This window comes from Lemur catta, chromosome 5 (assembly GCF_020740605.2).
Source record: "Lemur catta isolate mLemCat1 chromosome 5, mLemCat1.pri, whole genome shotgun sequence".
Classification (NCBI taxonomy): Eukaryota; Metazoa; Chordata; class Mammalia; order Primates; family Lemuridae; genus Lemur; species Lemur catta.
In genome coordinates, this window is record NC_059132.1 from 5093651 (window position 1) to 5109568 (window position 15918).

At 54.6% G+C, this 15918-nt stretch overlaps 1 protein-coding gene across 1 annotated transcript; it reads left to right on the top strand.

The window, feature by feature from the left end:
- The first annotated feature begins 10109 nt into the window (after positions 1-10109).
- On the top strand, positions 10110-13890 carry EGR1 (early growth response 1). The gene is made up of 2 exons (XM_045550912.1): positions 10110-10679; positions 11363-13890. The coding sequence occupies exons 1-2, from the start codon at positions 10385-10387 to the stop codon at positions 12661-12663; spliced, it is 1596 nt and encodes a 531-aa protein (XP_045406868.1). The 5' UTR covers positions 10110-10384; the 3' UTR covers positions 12664-13890.
- The last annotated feature ends 2028 nt before the right edge of the window (positions 13891-15918 follow it).

Below are 15918 nucleotides of genomic sequence, written 5' to 3' on the forward strand. Positions count from 1 at the left end.
GTGAGTTTTACACCAGCATCCCTTAGCCGTGCCTGTCCTGTCCCTGACAGAGAAATGCATGGTCCCCAGACAGTGTTTCCTGTCTTGGCCAACAGAGGGTCTCTCTGCCAGAATCATGATTCAGTTCCATCAGCTAAGAAGAGGAAAGGTCTCCCGGAGATCAGCTTAGCCAGCCCCCCAGGAAGGATGGAATAAGCTAAACCAAGCAGAGACCCTTCCTGATACCTTTGTATCCCGTGATGCAATTGAGATCCCATTTCCTCTGCTCCACGTGCACCCTGGGCCCCTCAGGTAGGTCCAGCTTTCTGAGTGCCAGCTCAGAAGGAGACTGCAGCCTACTTGCCCCTACCTGGACTGTTTGCAGCCTGAGCAAAGACTCACAAGCTCCCAGACTCCTCGGGCCCAGATCACTCTCACCTGGTTCTGTTCTCCTGGAAGAAGGGGAGGAGAGGGAAGGAGGAGGAGGAGGTGGAGAGCAAGAGGCAGTAGGAGCTCTTGAGCCCAACTCAGCCAGTACCAGCTCCCTGCCTTGCAGAAACTATGCCCACTCCAATTTTCGCATGCGCAACTCCTTCTGCCCAAGGCACCCTTGTTCTCCCGCTTTACCAGGTCAGCTCCTGCATGTGCTTCAAGTCTCAGCTCAGACACCCCCAAGCTATCAGATGTCCCCTCCAGGCCTCTGCCACACTTCCCCTTTCCCCAACAGCAAGCATCACCCTGTTGGGTCGTGGCCTGTTTCCAAGTCTATTTCCCCACCAGACTGAAGGTCAGGCATAGGCCTGGGTCCCCCTGGTTCACCACTGTTTGCCCAGCATCCAGCATGGGGCCTGGAACACAGTAAGCACCTGCCACGTCTATGGAATGTTTGAACAATGCCCCTGCAGCATCCTCCTTCCACTCCTGAGAAAACAACTACCTTCAAACCTCTGTCTTTCTCCGGAGCTGTCTGCCTGCACCTGAGGATGGAGTCTGAGCTAAACAGGAGCTGCCCGGATCAGCTGCCCTCGCCCTGCTTGCCCCAGCCTGTGCCCACGCTCACTTGCTCTGCTTTTCCCTCTCACACACAGATGGGAGTCAGCTTTCCAGCCACATTCAGTTCTCACTTTAATTCAAATGCTAAATTGGGAAGAAGAGCAGCTTCACACTCCCAATTTAGCCTGGGAGAGAAAAAATGAGACAGCCTGGATGTTGCCAGGGAAAGGAGAAAGAGAAAGTTGGGTCTGGGGTTGGAGGGTGGTGGCAGACCCAAAGCCCAAGGGAAGACAAAGAAACCACCACCACCCAGCTCCTAAAAATAAACCACCTAGACCTCTGACCCCAGGGTGACCCCTAAAGCCTCTTTTCTATGCCAGGGCAGCCACTCCAGGCTCAGTCTGGGGTGGGGGTGTGATGAGGGGGAGCAGAGTTGTCTCTGGCTATTAAAACTTTCCAGAGGGGGAGCTGCTGCTCCGGTCACTGGTAGCAGGAGACCATGCGGTTCTTCTTAAATCTGACTTTAACCCTCCTTGCAGTAGCTATAGGTTACTGCCTCGGGGTGAGGAATTGGAACACTGAGTCCACAAACACTTGCACACCAATGTTCAAAGCATTATCACAATAGCCAAGAAGTGGAAACAACTCTTTGTCCATCAACAGATGAATGGCTAAACAAAATGTGATATATACATACAAATGGAAATTATTCAGCCTCAAAAAAAGAATGAGAGTCTTACCCATGCTACAACAGGAAGGAACCTCGAAGACATTATGCTAAGTGATGTAAGTCAGACACAAAAGGACAAATATTGTATGATTATATGAGGTACCTAGGGTAGTCAAATTCATAGAGTAAGGAACCAGAATAGAGGTTAGCAGGGGTTGGGGGGGAGGAGGGAACAGGGAATTAGCATTTAAGGGGTACAGAGTTTCTGCTTGGAATGATTAAAAAGTTCTGAAAATGGATAGCAGTGATAGTTGTACGACAGGGTGAATATACTTAATGCCACTGAATTGTACACTTAAAAATGGTTAAAATAGTAAATTTTATGTATATTTACCATAATAAAAATAAATATTAATTATTTTTAAAAATTCTGAGTCCAATGCCAGCTTCAAGACACTGTCATCCGCTATGGTGGCCCTGTCTGCAACTGGCCCAAAGGGAAACTGGGTCCCCTAAGTTCCAAAGACCCCTCCCTTTGCCTGCTGATGGGAACAGAAGTGCTGCCTCTGCCTAGAGTAAAGCAAAGACCCTCCTGGGGATGTTCCTAGGGCCCAGAGGGGCCCACTCTCCCTCCCTCTCATCTCTGTCTGTCAGTGTGATCATCTGGATGCAAACTCTTCCTCCTGGGGCTGGGTGCCAGCCTCCTCTTCACTCACTCATTTCGACTTTGCCTTAAAACAGGGTTCCATATGGAGGGAGTGGAAAGGAGGATGGTTGCAGGAAGAAAACAGAAAGAGCCCTTCCATCCAGCCTCCCAACCACTGTTTGCCTTATTGCCACTGTACCAAGGGATATGGACGCTCCGCTGGGCTGAGCTGCCGGTCAGCAAATGTGGGTGTCAGTTTTTCCTGCTGTCTTTCTCTGACTGGGAGGCCCCCGAGGGAGCCGCTGTGATAAGCTGGTGCTGATGCACTCAGACTCACCCTCCGTCCTGGACCACGGCCTGCTTGCCCGCTAGTCTTCCCACCTACCCTTCCCCCTGCCCCCACCCTCAGCCTCCTGAAATTATTTTTAAAATGGCAAGTCTTGGCTCTCTGGCTGCCTGGGAAGCACTTCCATGGGTGGGAGCTGGATTGGGGGCTCCCACATCCACTGTGCTTCCCCAATGAGAGCACATGTCACACGGCTGTAAGTGCTTTACTGTCTACCTCACTAGGCTGCGAGCTGCAAAAGAGGGGGACCCTCCTTGCTTCTTTTTGTATCTTTAATGCCTAGAGCAGAGATGATGTTTGATAATTGTTGAGTGACTGAGTTGAAATAATCTGTTCACATGTCTGACTCCCCTACCTGACTTGACTCAAGAACCCCTGCAGAGTGAAAGCTTTGTCTGATTGATTCTGGGACCCCAGGGAACAGTGCTCGGTATGAGCTGGGGTTCCACCAGAGGGTTCTGAAGCCAGACTGTCTGGATGGGAATCCTGGCTCCACCACTACCCAGCTCTGTGACCTTGTGCCAATCGCCTGCCCTCTCTGAGCATGTTTCCTCATCCACGAAATGGGGGTGAGAATGGTCCCTACCTCATAAGGCACTGTGAGGACAAATGCCTGTCAAGTGTTTAGCACAGAGCCTGTCACATAGTAAATGTGTGTCGGGGCAGGGTTGAGGGCGGGGGTGGAGAATGTATCCAGAGATTAAGGAAAATCAGAGGAAACAAGCACCACGGATATCATTATTGTTGTTTTTCCTGCATCCTGGTGTTTGTTGGAGTGGGGGGTTGGGGGAGAGGCCAGTGCCAGAGTGGGGTAACCCCAGGGGGTGCCCGCCCCCTCCCTCCCTCCCCCTCCCAGCAGGTCTGCAGAGTCCAAGCTCACCCACCAAGAAGCTGAGCAGCCCCGGCGCTGGGCGGTGGTGAGGGGCCAGAAATAACCGCGTTGCTATTCCTGCCTTTCTGGGCTGGGTGGAAACGCTGCCTTTCTAATCTAAAGGCTGCTCTCCACTTCCTGCACATCAGTGGGCTCTTATGTAATGCTCCCCTCCCTCTCCTGCCCAACGAGCTTCCAGAGATTTCTGCAGCCTGGCTGGCTTTGCTGCACACTCAGCTGGGGGCAGGGGGAGCAAAGAAGCCAGAGGACAATCGGGCTGGATTGTCTCTGAGCCTAGGGTCCTGCCAGCCCCAGACCTGGGAGAGGGGCTGCCCAGCACAGGGCAGAGGGACAATAGCCTCCTCCTGCACCTGCAGGGCACCCTGGGGCAGAGAGAACCCAGGCAGCCCTGCCTAACGGTTCACCTCCCTCTTCCCTCTCCAGGGCCCCTCGAGGACAGACTGTGCCACCTCCCCAGTGATTATGCCTCAGTGTCTTCCATTTTAGGCCTTACCTAACTCTGTCTGGCACATCACTCCTCAGGCAGACCCTAAGGACAGCAGCCTAGACCCCAACTCTCCTATGTAGACCCCCCACCGGGGGCCAAATCCTCCATAGTCTCTCCCTGCCGCCCTGGACTCCTCTGGGCGTGCCAGGTGCCCTCCTCAGCACCCTCTTCAGACCCCGAGTGCTGCAGGCCATCACTCTGCATGGCCCTTCTCCACCTAGGACTCAGGGCTGTCCCCTGGCACCTGTAATTGGAGTAAATGAGATGGCTTCACACTGCACGCTCTGGCACGACTGTCACTGCCATCTCCCATCTTTCCCCGTGTCTCCCTTTTGCCCACCCTCTCAGTGCACCTTCTGTCCCTCCCCATGCCTGGCCTCTTCAGGCTTCTTCTCACCCCGCAAGGCCCCACTGGGGTGGGAGCAGAGCTGCCCCCGACCCATGCAAGGCCAATACCTCCATGTTTCCGGTGGAGCCCATCAGTCCTCGGAAAGTGTGACAGGCACCCCAGACAGAACCCAAGAGAGAGTCACTTCCTGAGCCCTAGGCCGGCCACAGCCGTGGCAAACCACAGCCTGAGTAGCGCGTGTGGGTGCTGACGTAGTCCAGGCTGGGGAGGAGGAAGCGGCAATGGAAAAAGGGGCTTGTTTTCCTCTGAGAGTTGCAGCCCGCTCAGCCCTGGGTTGGGTGTCAGAGATGTGACGGTTCCACTGGCCTTCTCCTGGAGCCTCAGCTGCCTTGGGCAGGCTCAGCTCTTTCATGTCTGCCTCCTCCTCTCCCATTTGCAGGAAAGTCTGAGTGTGGACAGCAGCAGCTCTGACCTGCAGGTCCTCTGAGGTCGCCTTTCCCCGGGGTTCTGACACCAGTCACCTGGCCAGCAAGGTCTGAGAGCCCCAGGTCATCACTAAGCGCATCTTGAGGGCCAGCAGGCTCCCAGGCTGGGGTGTAGGAGTGGCTCAGAGCCTTCCTTACCTCCAACCTCTTTCCTGTACGCCCCAGGCCAGTCGTTTCCTCTGGGTTGTTGGTCACAGATGGGGTGTTCATTGGCCAGGCACCCTGGCTCACACCTGTAATCCTAGCACTCTGGGAGGCCAAGGCGGGAGGATTGCTTGAGCTCAGGAGTTTAAGACCAGCCTGAGCAAGAGTGAGACCCCGTCTCTACTAAAAATAGAAAAAATTAGCCATGCACGGTGGTGCGTGCCTATAGCCACTCGGGAGGCTGAGGCAGTAGGATCGCTTTAGCCCAGGAGTTTGAGGTTGCTGTGAGCTAGGCTGACGCCACAGCACTCTAGTCAGGGCAACGGAGTGAGACCCTGTCTCAAAAAAAAAAAAAAAAAAGAAAGAAGAAAGAAAAAAGAAAGAAAGAAAGAAAGAAAGGAAAGAAAGAAAGAAAGGAAGAAAGAAAGAAAAGAAAGAAAGAAAAAAAGAAAGAAAGAAAGAAAGAAAGAAAGAAAGAAAAGAAAGAAAGAAACAAAAGAAACGAAAGAAAGAAAGAAAGAAAAGAAAGAAAGAAACAAAAGAAAAGAAAGAAAGAAAAAGAAAGAAAGAAAGAAAGAAAGAAAGAAAGAAAGAAAGAAAGAAAGAAAGAAAGAAAGAAAGAAGAAAGAAAGAAAGAAAGAAAGAAAAACAACAAAAAACCCAAAAAACAAATGGGATGTTCACAAGCCCAAATTGAGATTTGGCTCCTTGGGAGGACAAATTCTTTTCACCATGTCTCCTCCCCTTCCTGTCCCCCCCAATCACAGCAAACAGAAGTGTGCCATTGGCCAAAGGTCAGATCAGAGGAGACTAGGGATGACCCAGATGCCCCCAGCCCTGCTGCTGTCAGGTCAGTGGCATAACCCCATCTGGGGAGGTGACTTTCAGGCCTTTCTGTGATGGCTACGGTCCGGGCAGCATGTAGTGGCTTTGAGCTTAGCTCTTCTCACTGCTCCTGGGTGGAAGCTGCCTTCCAGGGGCTCAGCCCATGCAGGCTGGGCAGGGCTGAGAAGGCGACATGCTCGTATGTATGAGCTGTGAGGACAGAACAAGGGAGAGTGACAGTGGAAGGGTACAGTTTAGCTCTCAACATTCTTGCCTCCCACACCTTAGCCTGAGGCCCTAAATTGACCATGGCCAGGACTCTCCCTCCTGAGGCCTTTGCCAGGCTGCCCTTCAGCCTGGAATGCTCTCCCCACCACACTCCTCTAGGCAGTAAGTTTCCTCTCCGCTTTTATATCTCTGCATAAATGTCACCTCCTCCAAGATGCCTTCCTTCACCTTCCTAGTATGTAAGCTACACTTACCATAATCTGAAGTTATCCTTTTTATTTGCATAACTGTTTATTTCTGTCCATCCCACTGAGTGGTATTTTCCATAAGAGCAAACCCTCACTGTGGAATCCCTAAGAATCAGCACTGTGCCTCATACAAGCAGCGGCCAATAAACCATCTTTAAAAGATGAGTGCTTTATTTAACCTTCCCTTCTGCTACTTCCCAGCAGCACCTCTCTCTACTCTAGCCCACTCCCCCACTTTCCAGCCTCATTTCCCTCAGACAGGACCACATGGGTGCTCCTGGCCACCATACCCCCAACCTTGGCCGGAAACAGCTTCTCACCTCCCCATCAGTTTGGTCCTTCTCATGTTCTTTCTCCTCCAGAATCTCTTCATTGTCCCCGCCCTTCTCTCAGCCCCCTGGAATCTTTTCCTCCTCTTATTCCCTGTCCCTTAGTGTCACTGGCTTTTGGTGGCTAACAGAGTGGCTTCCTTCCTATTCTTTAGTCTCTTATAGAATCTAGGCTCCCTTCTATCCAACGGTAAGCCCCTAAGAGCCACAGGCCGGCACCATAGGCCTTATTCCTAGACCCTACCCATAGTAAATCCTCAGAAAAGTTTTTTGTTGTTGTTGATAATAAGTACTGATCAGAACCTGTTGGGTTGTGAGTAATAGGAACTGAACTGAGGCTGTTTTATTGTATTAATAAAAAAGTAATTCACTGGCCTGCATAACTAAAAAGCCCAGGCTGAATCCAGGGACTTCCTCTGCATCTGCTGCATTCTGAGGCAGGCCCTCCGATCCTGTGGGCAAGATGGTCTGCAGGCTTACGTTCTGTTGGCTTAGTACCATCAGGGAACAAGAATTCCCCTTTGCCAAGAGTTCCAGAAAAAGTCCCAGAAGTGATTCTCATTGGCCTGTTTTAGGTCATGTGCCCATTCTGACTCAATCACTGTGGCCAGGGACATGGAATGCTCCTAGGCTGTAGCATCCTGCACGGATGGCCAGGCCTGCATTACATACCTACTCCTAGCCCTAGGGTGGGGTTATCTGCCCCCAACCACATGGATTGGGGTGGTTCCTCAAAGGAAATTGCTAGCTGGGGAATAGTTATGAAGAGAACAGGGAATTGATGTTGGGCATGCAAAACAAAAGATGTAGACTGTAAGGATTTCTGGTGCCCAGTTTCAGAAAGGACCTGAAAATACCTTAGGTCAGCTGACACATTAGAATCAGAGGCCAACAAGTTTGCCCTGGCTGGGAGAGGAGGATGTTCTTTCCCAAAGTCTGGGTGGTTCCCCAGGGACAGCACAAGAATCCCAAGCTGAGGTACTTGCTCAGTTCTGGCACTCACACGTTCAGGAAGATTATGATTTAGTTGGTCTAGGGTAAAACCTTTCTTTTTCAGAGCTCCACAGGTGATTTTGCTGCACAGTCAAGGCTGAAAAATTCTGCTCTATGAAACGATGTTCTACTGCAGCAAGAAGATTCAGATCAACTCTTAGAGACAATGTCCCCTGTGTTAGGATTGGAATGTTCTTCCCTCTCTGCACAACTTTTCAGAAAACGGTCACTGGGGTTTTCTTGAAGTCTGAGGATGGGTGGGTGAACTGTGGGTGACCCTATGGGTCTAAAGCCCCTGAAAACAACAACAGCCACTGTTTACTGAATGCCAGCTGCAAGGCAGGCACTGAGCTTTAGGACTTCACAGATGGAAGCCCGTGTACATTTTAGTCTTCACAACAATCCTTCCATGTGGACATTATGAACATTAGCCCCATTTTACGGTTGAAGAAAGTGAAATACAAAAAGCTTGGCCAAGGCACCCACCAGGGAGTAGCAAAATCGGTCTTCAGACCATCTGACCCTGCAGGAGGCCTGAGGGGGGCGCATCACTTCTGCCCCTAACGGACAACTCGGTAGACGGGACTGCTCCCGCACCTCGCCCATGCACTTGGAATGGGCGCTCAGAGACAAGGGAGTCCTGGTTTATTGCCGAATTCCTTAAGTAGATTATTAAAAAATGTCTTGGGTGGGGGACAGCTACGGAGGGATGAAGCCCAAGAGAGTTACACCCCTCCCCCATTTAACCCCCGGACCCCGACCTCCTGAGGCTGTTTGAGCAGAGACTCTGACCCGACCCCTTCCCTCCAGGTGGTGTCAGCACCCTCCTTCCACACGCGCACTTGCTTTCTTTTTAAATTCAGAAAAACAGCACCTCCCCTGGTTTCAGGGCGAGAGCCGGAGACTTCCCTTCTCGGAATCCCTGTTCCCTTTGGGGCGCGCATGTGACCGCATCGTGGGGGCGGGGAGGGCTTCCCTGTTAGCCTCCGGCTCTCGGGAGACCCGCGGGAATCGCTCCCCCGACCCCCATACCACCCCCGCCTCGGGCTGGCTCTGAGAGGGGAGCGTTACCCCGGAGTCTGGGCGCCTCGGTAGTGGCGGGTCCCCGGAGACTGCGGGGCGAGCCCGGGCCGCGGCGCCTGCTCAGTGCGCGCGCACTGCGTCTGCGGCTCCCCCGCCTGGCGCCGCGCCCGGCTCGGCATCCGGGGGGCGGGGCGAGGAGGCGGCGGAAGGGCCCGCTCGGCCTGGGGCCCGCGCGCGCGGCCGGAGCGGGGGCCTCCAGGGGGCAGCACCGAGCCGCTGAGCAGGTCCTCTCTCCGCTCCAAGCCTGGGGTCCCCAGACAGCCCACAGGGAAGCCCCCACTTCAGAATCCGCAGTGTCCGCCAGGCCCTCACCAGGATGGATAAGGGTGGGGAAGTGCCCCGCCACCACGAGAACCATCAGCTCCTGGTGGGAACAGGAGTCAGGCTTCTCCTCGGGCAATCGGCTCCCCCATCCGTCCCTCAGAAGGGGCTCTTCACCGGCTGGGGCTAGGGAACAGCTTTTCGGTTCTGGGTGGCGCACAGGGGACCCGGGGCACCGACAGCCCCATCCATCCCACAGATGGGGGGCGGAAACGAGGCGTCTCACTACTACGCAGTGTCCCAAGAACCACTTGGCCCTGATTCCTTGCCTCAGTTTCCCCGAGACACCGGGAAAGTCACCGTGCCATTGGTCGAGGCCTGAGGTCAAGGCCCCGCCTCTCCTGGGCGGCCTGTGCCCCAGCCGGCCCAGCTGCTCCTCCCTCCGCTCCCGGATCGCTCCCACGGTCCCTGAGGTGGGCGGGCGGGCCCTCGATGACAGTGGCAGAACCTCAGCCCGAATCGCCCTCGCCCCCGCTCTGGGTCCGGGCTTCCCCAGCACAGTTGACGCCCGGGAGCCGCCTGTGTAGCCGAGGGCCCCGCGCCACGCGCCCCGCGCCCTCCCTGTCTGGGCGTCCCCGGCTCCTGCGCACGCTCGGGCTCCGGGCTTGGAACCAGGGAGGAGGGGGGAGCGAGGGAGCAACGAGCAACGGCCCGGAAATGCCATATAAGGAGCAGGAAGGATCCCCCGCCGGAACAACCCTTATTTGGGCAGCGCCTTATTTGGAGTGGCCAGATATGGCCCGGCCGCTTCCGGCTCCGGGAGGAGGGCCGCGGGCGGAGGGAAGGGGCGGAGGCAACGCTGGGAACTCCGGGGCAGCCTGGTTCGGGAGGCCCCAGCTGCGGCTGCAGCACTAGGCTTCCTCGAAGCCTGGGCTCCCGGGATTCGGGAGCAGGCGCGGGACCCGGGGTGCGGGGTGGAGGTGCCCGCCGCTGTCGGAGAGGGGGCTTCACGTCACTCTGGGTCCTCCTGGCCGGTCCTGCCATATTAGGGCTTCCTGCTTCCCATATATGGCCATGTACGTCACGACGGAGGCGGGCCGGTGAGGTTTCAGACCCTTCAAATAGAGGCGGATCCGGGGAGTCGCGAGAGATCCCAGCGCGCAGAACTTGGGGAGCCGCCGCCGCCATCCGCCACCGCCGCCAGCTTCCGCCGCCGCAGGACTGGCCCCTGCCCCAGCCTCCGCAGCAGTGCCTAGTCCACACCGCCCGCGGCGAGGGCGAGCCTGGGGACCCCACTGCGCTCTCCCCAGTGTGCCCCGCGCCCCGCATGTAACCCGGCCAGGCTCCCGCGAGTGTGTCCCCCGCAGCTCCAGCCCGGGCTGCGCCCACCCGCCCCAACACCAGCTCTCCCGCCGGCTCGTCCAGGATGGCCGCGGCCAAGGCCGAGATGCAGCTGATGTCTCCGCTGCAGATCTCCGACCCCTTCGGCTCCTTTCCGCACTCGCCCACCATGGACAACTACCCCAAGCTGGAGGAGATGATGCTGCTGAGCAATGGGGCTCCCCAGTTCCTCGGTGCGGCCGGCGCCCCAGAGGGCAGCGGCGGTAACAGCAGCAGCAGCAGCGGGGGCGGAGGGGGCGGCAGCAGCAGCAGCAGCAGCAGCAGCGCCTACAACCCTCAGGGGGAGACGGGCGAGCAGCCCTATGAACACCTGACAGCAGGTAAGCAATGGCCTACACCGCGGAGGGGGAGCCCTTTCGCCACCATGCTGGCGTCCAGACCTTCGCCGCAGGAGTGCTCCTGGACCTTAGGGATGCGACCGGGGTTTCCCTTCTATTCCTCGCATCCCCAGGGTCATGTGTTAGAGGGATGCCTGGGGACACCCCCCAGCCCCCGCCCTTGTCCCTAGAGGTGCGCAGAGGACCGAGCTTTTGTTTGGATGTAGAGCTCTGGAGCTGCGTGGGTGGGCAGAGAGGGGGAGGACTTGTTTTGATGAGCAGGGCTGCGCCCCCACCTCGAGAAAGGCTTGTCTTGCTTGCCGCCTGTCCCCAAGGAAGGGCCATGATTCTTGCCTATTGGTGTCCCGGCAGCCCGGGGTAGGGGGCGCGCACTAGCCGCGGCCGGCCGTGGGGGAGCTGGCGGGAATCCCTCGCCGGCGCAGCCGCTGCGGAGCGCTGGGAGCTGCAGTGGAGGGGATTCTCCTTATTTGCGTCAGCTGTTGTTGAAACGGGCTCTGCCACTGGAGCGGGTCCAGGAACATTGCAATCTGCTGCTATCAATTATTAACCACCTTGGGAGTCAATGGTAGCCAGCCTGACCTCTTGCCTGGCAGCTCGGGTCCTCCTCGTCCTCCAGTGATTGCTCTCCAGTAACCAGGCCTTCCCTTCTCTCTCTCTCCTGCCAGAGTCTTTCCCTGACATCTCTCTGAACAACGAAAAGGTGCTGGTGGAGACAAGTTACCCCAGCCAGACCACTCGGCTGCCCCCCATCACCTACACTGGCCGCTTCTCTCTGGAGCCTGCGCCCAACAGCGGCAACACCTTGTGGCCTGAGCCCCTCTTCAGCCTGGTCAGTGGCCTCGTGAGCATGACCAACCCACCGGCCTCCTCATCCTCAGCATCGTCGCCAGCAGCATCCTCCTCCTCGTCCGCCTCCCAGAGCCCACCCTTAAGCTGCGCAGTGCCGTCCAGCGACAGCAGTCCCATTTACTCCGCGGCACCCACCTTCCCCACGCCCAACACTGACATTTTCCCTGAGCCACAGAGCCAGGCCTTTTCCGGCTCTGCAGGCACCGCGCTCCAGTACCCGCCTCCTGCCTACCCTGCTGCCAAGGGTGGCTTCCAGGTTCCCATGATTCCCGACTACCTGTTTCCGCAGCAGCAGGGGGACCTGGGCCTGGGCACCCCAGACCAGAAGCCCTTCCAGGGCCTGGAGGGCCGTACCCAGCAGCCTTCGCTCACCCCACTCTCTACGATCAAGGCCTTTGCCACTCAGTCGGGATCCCAGGACCTGAAGGCCCTCAATACCACCTACCAGTCCCAGCTCATCAAACCCAGCCGCATGCGCAAGTACCCCAACCGGCCCAGCAAGACACCCCCCCACGAACGCCCGTACGCCTGCCCGGTGGAGTCCTGCGATCGCCGTTTCTCTCGCTCCGACGAGCTCACCCGCCACATCCGCATCCACACAGGCCAGAAGCCCTTCCAGTGTCGCATCTGCATGCGCAACTTCAGCCGCAGTGACCACCTGACCACCCACATCCGCACCCACACAGGCGAGAAGCCCTTCGCCTGCGACATCTGCGGGAGAAAGTTTGCCAGGAGCGACGAACGCAAGAGGCATACCAAGATCCACTTGCGGCAGAAGGACAAGAAAGCAGACAAAAATGTGGCCTCTTCAGCCACCTCCTCTCTCTCTTCCTACCCGTCCCCAGTTGCTACCTCTTATCCATCCCCTGCCACCACCTCATACCCCTCGCCCGTGCCCACCTCCTTCTCCTCTCCCGGGTCCTCGACCTACCCCTCCCCCGTGCACAGCGGCTTCCCCTCGCCCTCGGTGGCCACCACGTACTCATCCGTCCCACCTGCGTTCCCAGCCCAGGTCAGCAGCTTCCCTTCCTCGGCCGTCACCAACTCCTTCAGCGCCTCCACAGGGCTTTCGGACATGACGGCAACCTTTTCTCCCAGGACAATTGAAATTTGCTAAAGGGAAAGGGGCAACCAAGGGAAAAGGGAGAAAAAGAAACACAAGAGACTTAAAGGACAGGAGGAGGAGATGGCCGTAGGAGGATGTTCCTCCTAGGTCACACGGAGGTTCTCAGAGCCAAGTCCTCCCTCTCTACTCCGAGTGGAAGGTCCGGCGGCCAACAATCCTTTCTGCCCACTTCCCCTTCCCTAATTCCTCTTCCCTTTGACTTCAGCTGCCTGAAACAGCCATGTCCAAGTTCTTCACCTCTATCCAAAGAACTTGATTTGCATGGATTTTGGATAAATCATTTCAGTATCATCTCCGTCATATGCCTGACCCCTTGCTCCCTTCAATGCTAGAAAATCAAGTTGGCAAAAGGGGTTTGGGCCCCTCAGAGCCCTGCACTGCACCCTTGTACAGTGTCTGTGCCATGGATTTCGTTTTTCTTGGGGTACTCTTGATGTGAAGATAATTTGCATATTCTATTGTATTATTTGGAGTTAGGTCCTCACTTTGGGGGGGGGAAAAAAAAAGAAAAGCCAAGCAAACCAGTGGTGATCCTCTATTTTGTGATGATGCTGTGACAATAAGTTTGAAGCTTCTTTTGAAACAGCAGTCCTAGGTATTAATCAGCATGTGTCAGAGTGTTGTTCCGTTAACCTTTCTGTAAATATTGCTCGACTGTACTCTCACATGTGGCAAAATATGGTTTGGTTTTTCTTTTTTTTTTTTGAAAGTGTTTTTTTTTTTTTTTTTTTTTTTGTCCTTTTGGTTTAAAGAGTTTCACGTCTTGGTGCCTTTTGTGTGATGCGCCTCGCTGATGGCTTGACATGTGCAATTGTGAGGGACATGCTCACCTCTAGCCTTAAGGGGGGCAGGGAGTGATGATTTGGGGGAGGCTTTGGGAGCAAAATAAGGAAGAGGGCTGAGCTAAGCCTCGGTTCTCCAGAATGTAAGAAAAAAATCTAAAACAAAATCTGAACTCTCAGAAGTCTATTTTTTTAACTGAAAATGTAAATTTATAAATATATTCAGGAGTTGGAATGTTGTAGTTACCTACTGAGTAGGCGGCGATTTTTGTATGTTATGAACATGCAGTTCATTATTTTGTGGTTTTATTTTACTTTGTACTTGTGTTTGCTTAAACAAAGTGACTGTTTGGCTTATAAACACATTGAATGCGCTTTATTGCCCATGGGATATGTGGTGTATATCCTTCAGAAAAATTAAAAGGAAAATAAAGTAGCTGTGATTGGGTATGTGTTTCCTGGGCTAGGGGAAAGACTCTACAGGAGCCATATGGGGGGGTTAGAGGTTTTCTGAAGGCTCTGGAGCCTTCACAGATGCAAGGATACTCACACCAGCGTCCTTCCCACTGCGTGTCACTGGAGAGGATTCTTTATGAGGACCGAGCATGGGTCTCCTCTTCTTGACACCAGGCTTGTTCCTCTTCATGCTGGTGGGGTGCAGATTTACCTTGGTTAGTTAGAGCCAAAGAAGGCCAGAGTTAGGGGGAGACACGTGTGGCCAGAGGCAGTGCTACTCTCTGGGCATCAAATGTTTGCCCCCCCACCCTTCCACTTCTAGCCACGGTTGGAAAAAATCTCTGTTCTGGGGAATCCCTGCTTGTGCAGGTGGGGGAGATAAGAGGTAGGCACAGTAACAAGGCTGGGGCTGATGCAGCCTCTCCCTCCCATCCCCCATGTCCCCAGCAACTTGAGGGCATTGAAGGCTGGAAGAGGCAAAGCCCAGTTCTTAAGCCAAGAATCCTTCCAGGAAGAAAATCTCATCACTTGCCAGCTGGAACTGCCATCCTTGGCAGCTTCCTGGGACAGAGGGCAGAGTGGGCAGGAAGCTGGCCTGGTATCTAAAGTTCCCATCCCAGCCAAGTCTGTCCCCATTGCGTAAGAGGTATGAGGTGCTAGGTTCTTGTTGCCCTATTCCCTTGAGGGACCACTGTCACTGCTGGAGCAATCCATGTGGGTGTGTGCACATCGGTCTCCTCTGAGAGGCCTTGACCTGGCCACGACAGACATGGAGGGAACAGTTCCTGTTCCAGGAATGCAGATTGGTGGTTGGGGAGACAGATATAAGCCAAAAATTACAACATGGTGTTATGTTATACAATATGGGGAGGGATGGAGCTCTTTGGGAGCACAGAGAAGGACACCTAACCACCCCCCCACCCCAGGGGAGCTTAGGAAAGATGGAAAATTGAGTTGGGAAGCGTAAGTAGGAGTCAACCCAATTGATTTGGTTTGTGTGTGAGGTAGGGAGGGTGCTGGCAAAGTCTGTACCCAGGAGTGTGGATGGAATGGATTACTGAATGGGAGCCCTATGTCCAACCCTGATATCTTTGTGAAATGGCCAGACACTACCATCCACTGGGCAGATAGGTGCAATAGACTTGGTGTTCTGGAATTCCCAAGCCTTGGCTTCCCTCCCAACTTCTGACTCCTAAAATCAGAGGGACAATGAAGGATCCCCTCTACCTGGCATGGTTATCAGGCCCACAGTGAAGTCAAAATCTAATCTCCTCCACCCCTTCTCCTTCCTCTAAGCATCTCCCAGGTCCTGTTTGTTTGTTTGTTTGTTTGTTTACCTGATGCTTCCACAGCCTTACATCTCCCAGTTTCCAAACCCACACTTCCTGGAGCCAGGGGGATTCCAATAACCCCTTGGCATGGGCCCAATTATTTCTCTTACATTCTAGCCCTCCCCCATGAGTACTATTGACCTCTGCCCTTTCCCATGACACCAGACTTCTCAGCCTGGAGCAGGGGAACCAGGCATCTTCTCTACCAAAGGGCGAATCCCTGTGAGCCTCCTGGCAAAATTGCCAGGTCCTGATGGGACAATATTTGTGTTGGCACGCCTCATCCCAGTCCCACCTACTCCTCCCCATCTCATCTGGGTCCAGGAATGCAAGTCTATGCCTGTTACACGTTTGTAAGAGTTTCTCATCCCAGACTCCCAAGAAACAAAACATAACAAGAATATATATGAAAGAAGGAGAAAAGAGACTCTGTTCCTTTGAAACAGAAGGTCTCCTATGTTACAATGCATCAGAATGAGATTTCCAGGCCCATTCACAGAGCATCTGATTGACACCTTACATCTGAGATGGAGTCCTGGAACTGGCCTTGATAACAAGGCCATTCTGATGCAGGTAGCTTGTTGCTGGCTTTTTTTTTTTTTTTTGGTAGAGACAGGGACCTCACTATATTGCCCAGGCTGGTCTCAAACTCCTAGCCTCAAGTGATCTGCGGCCTT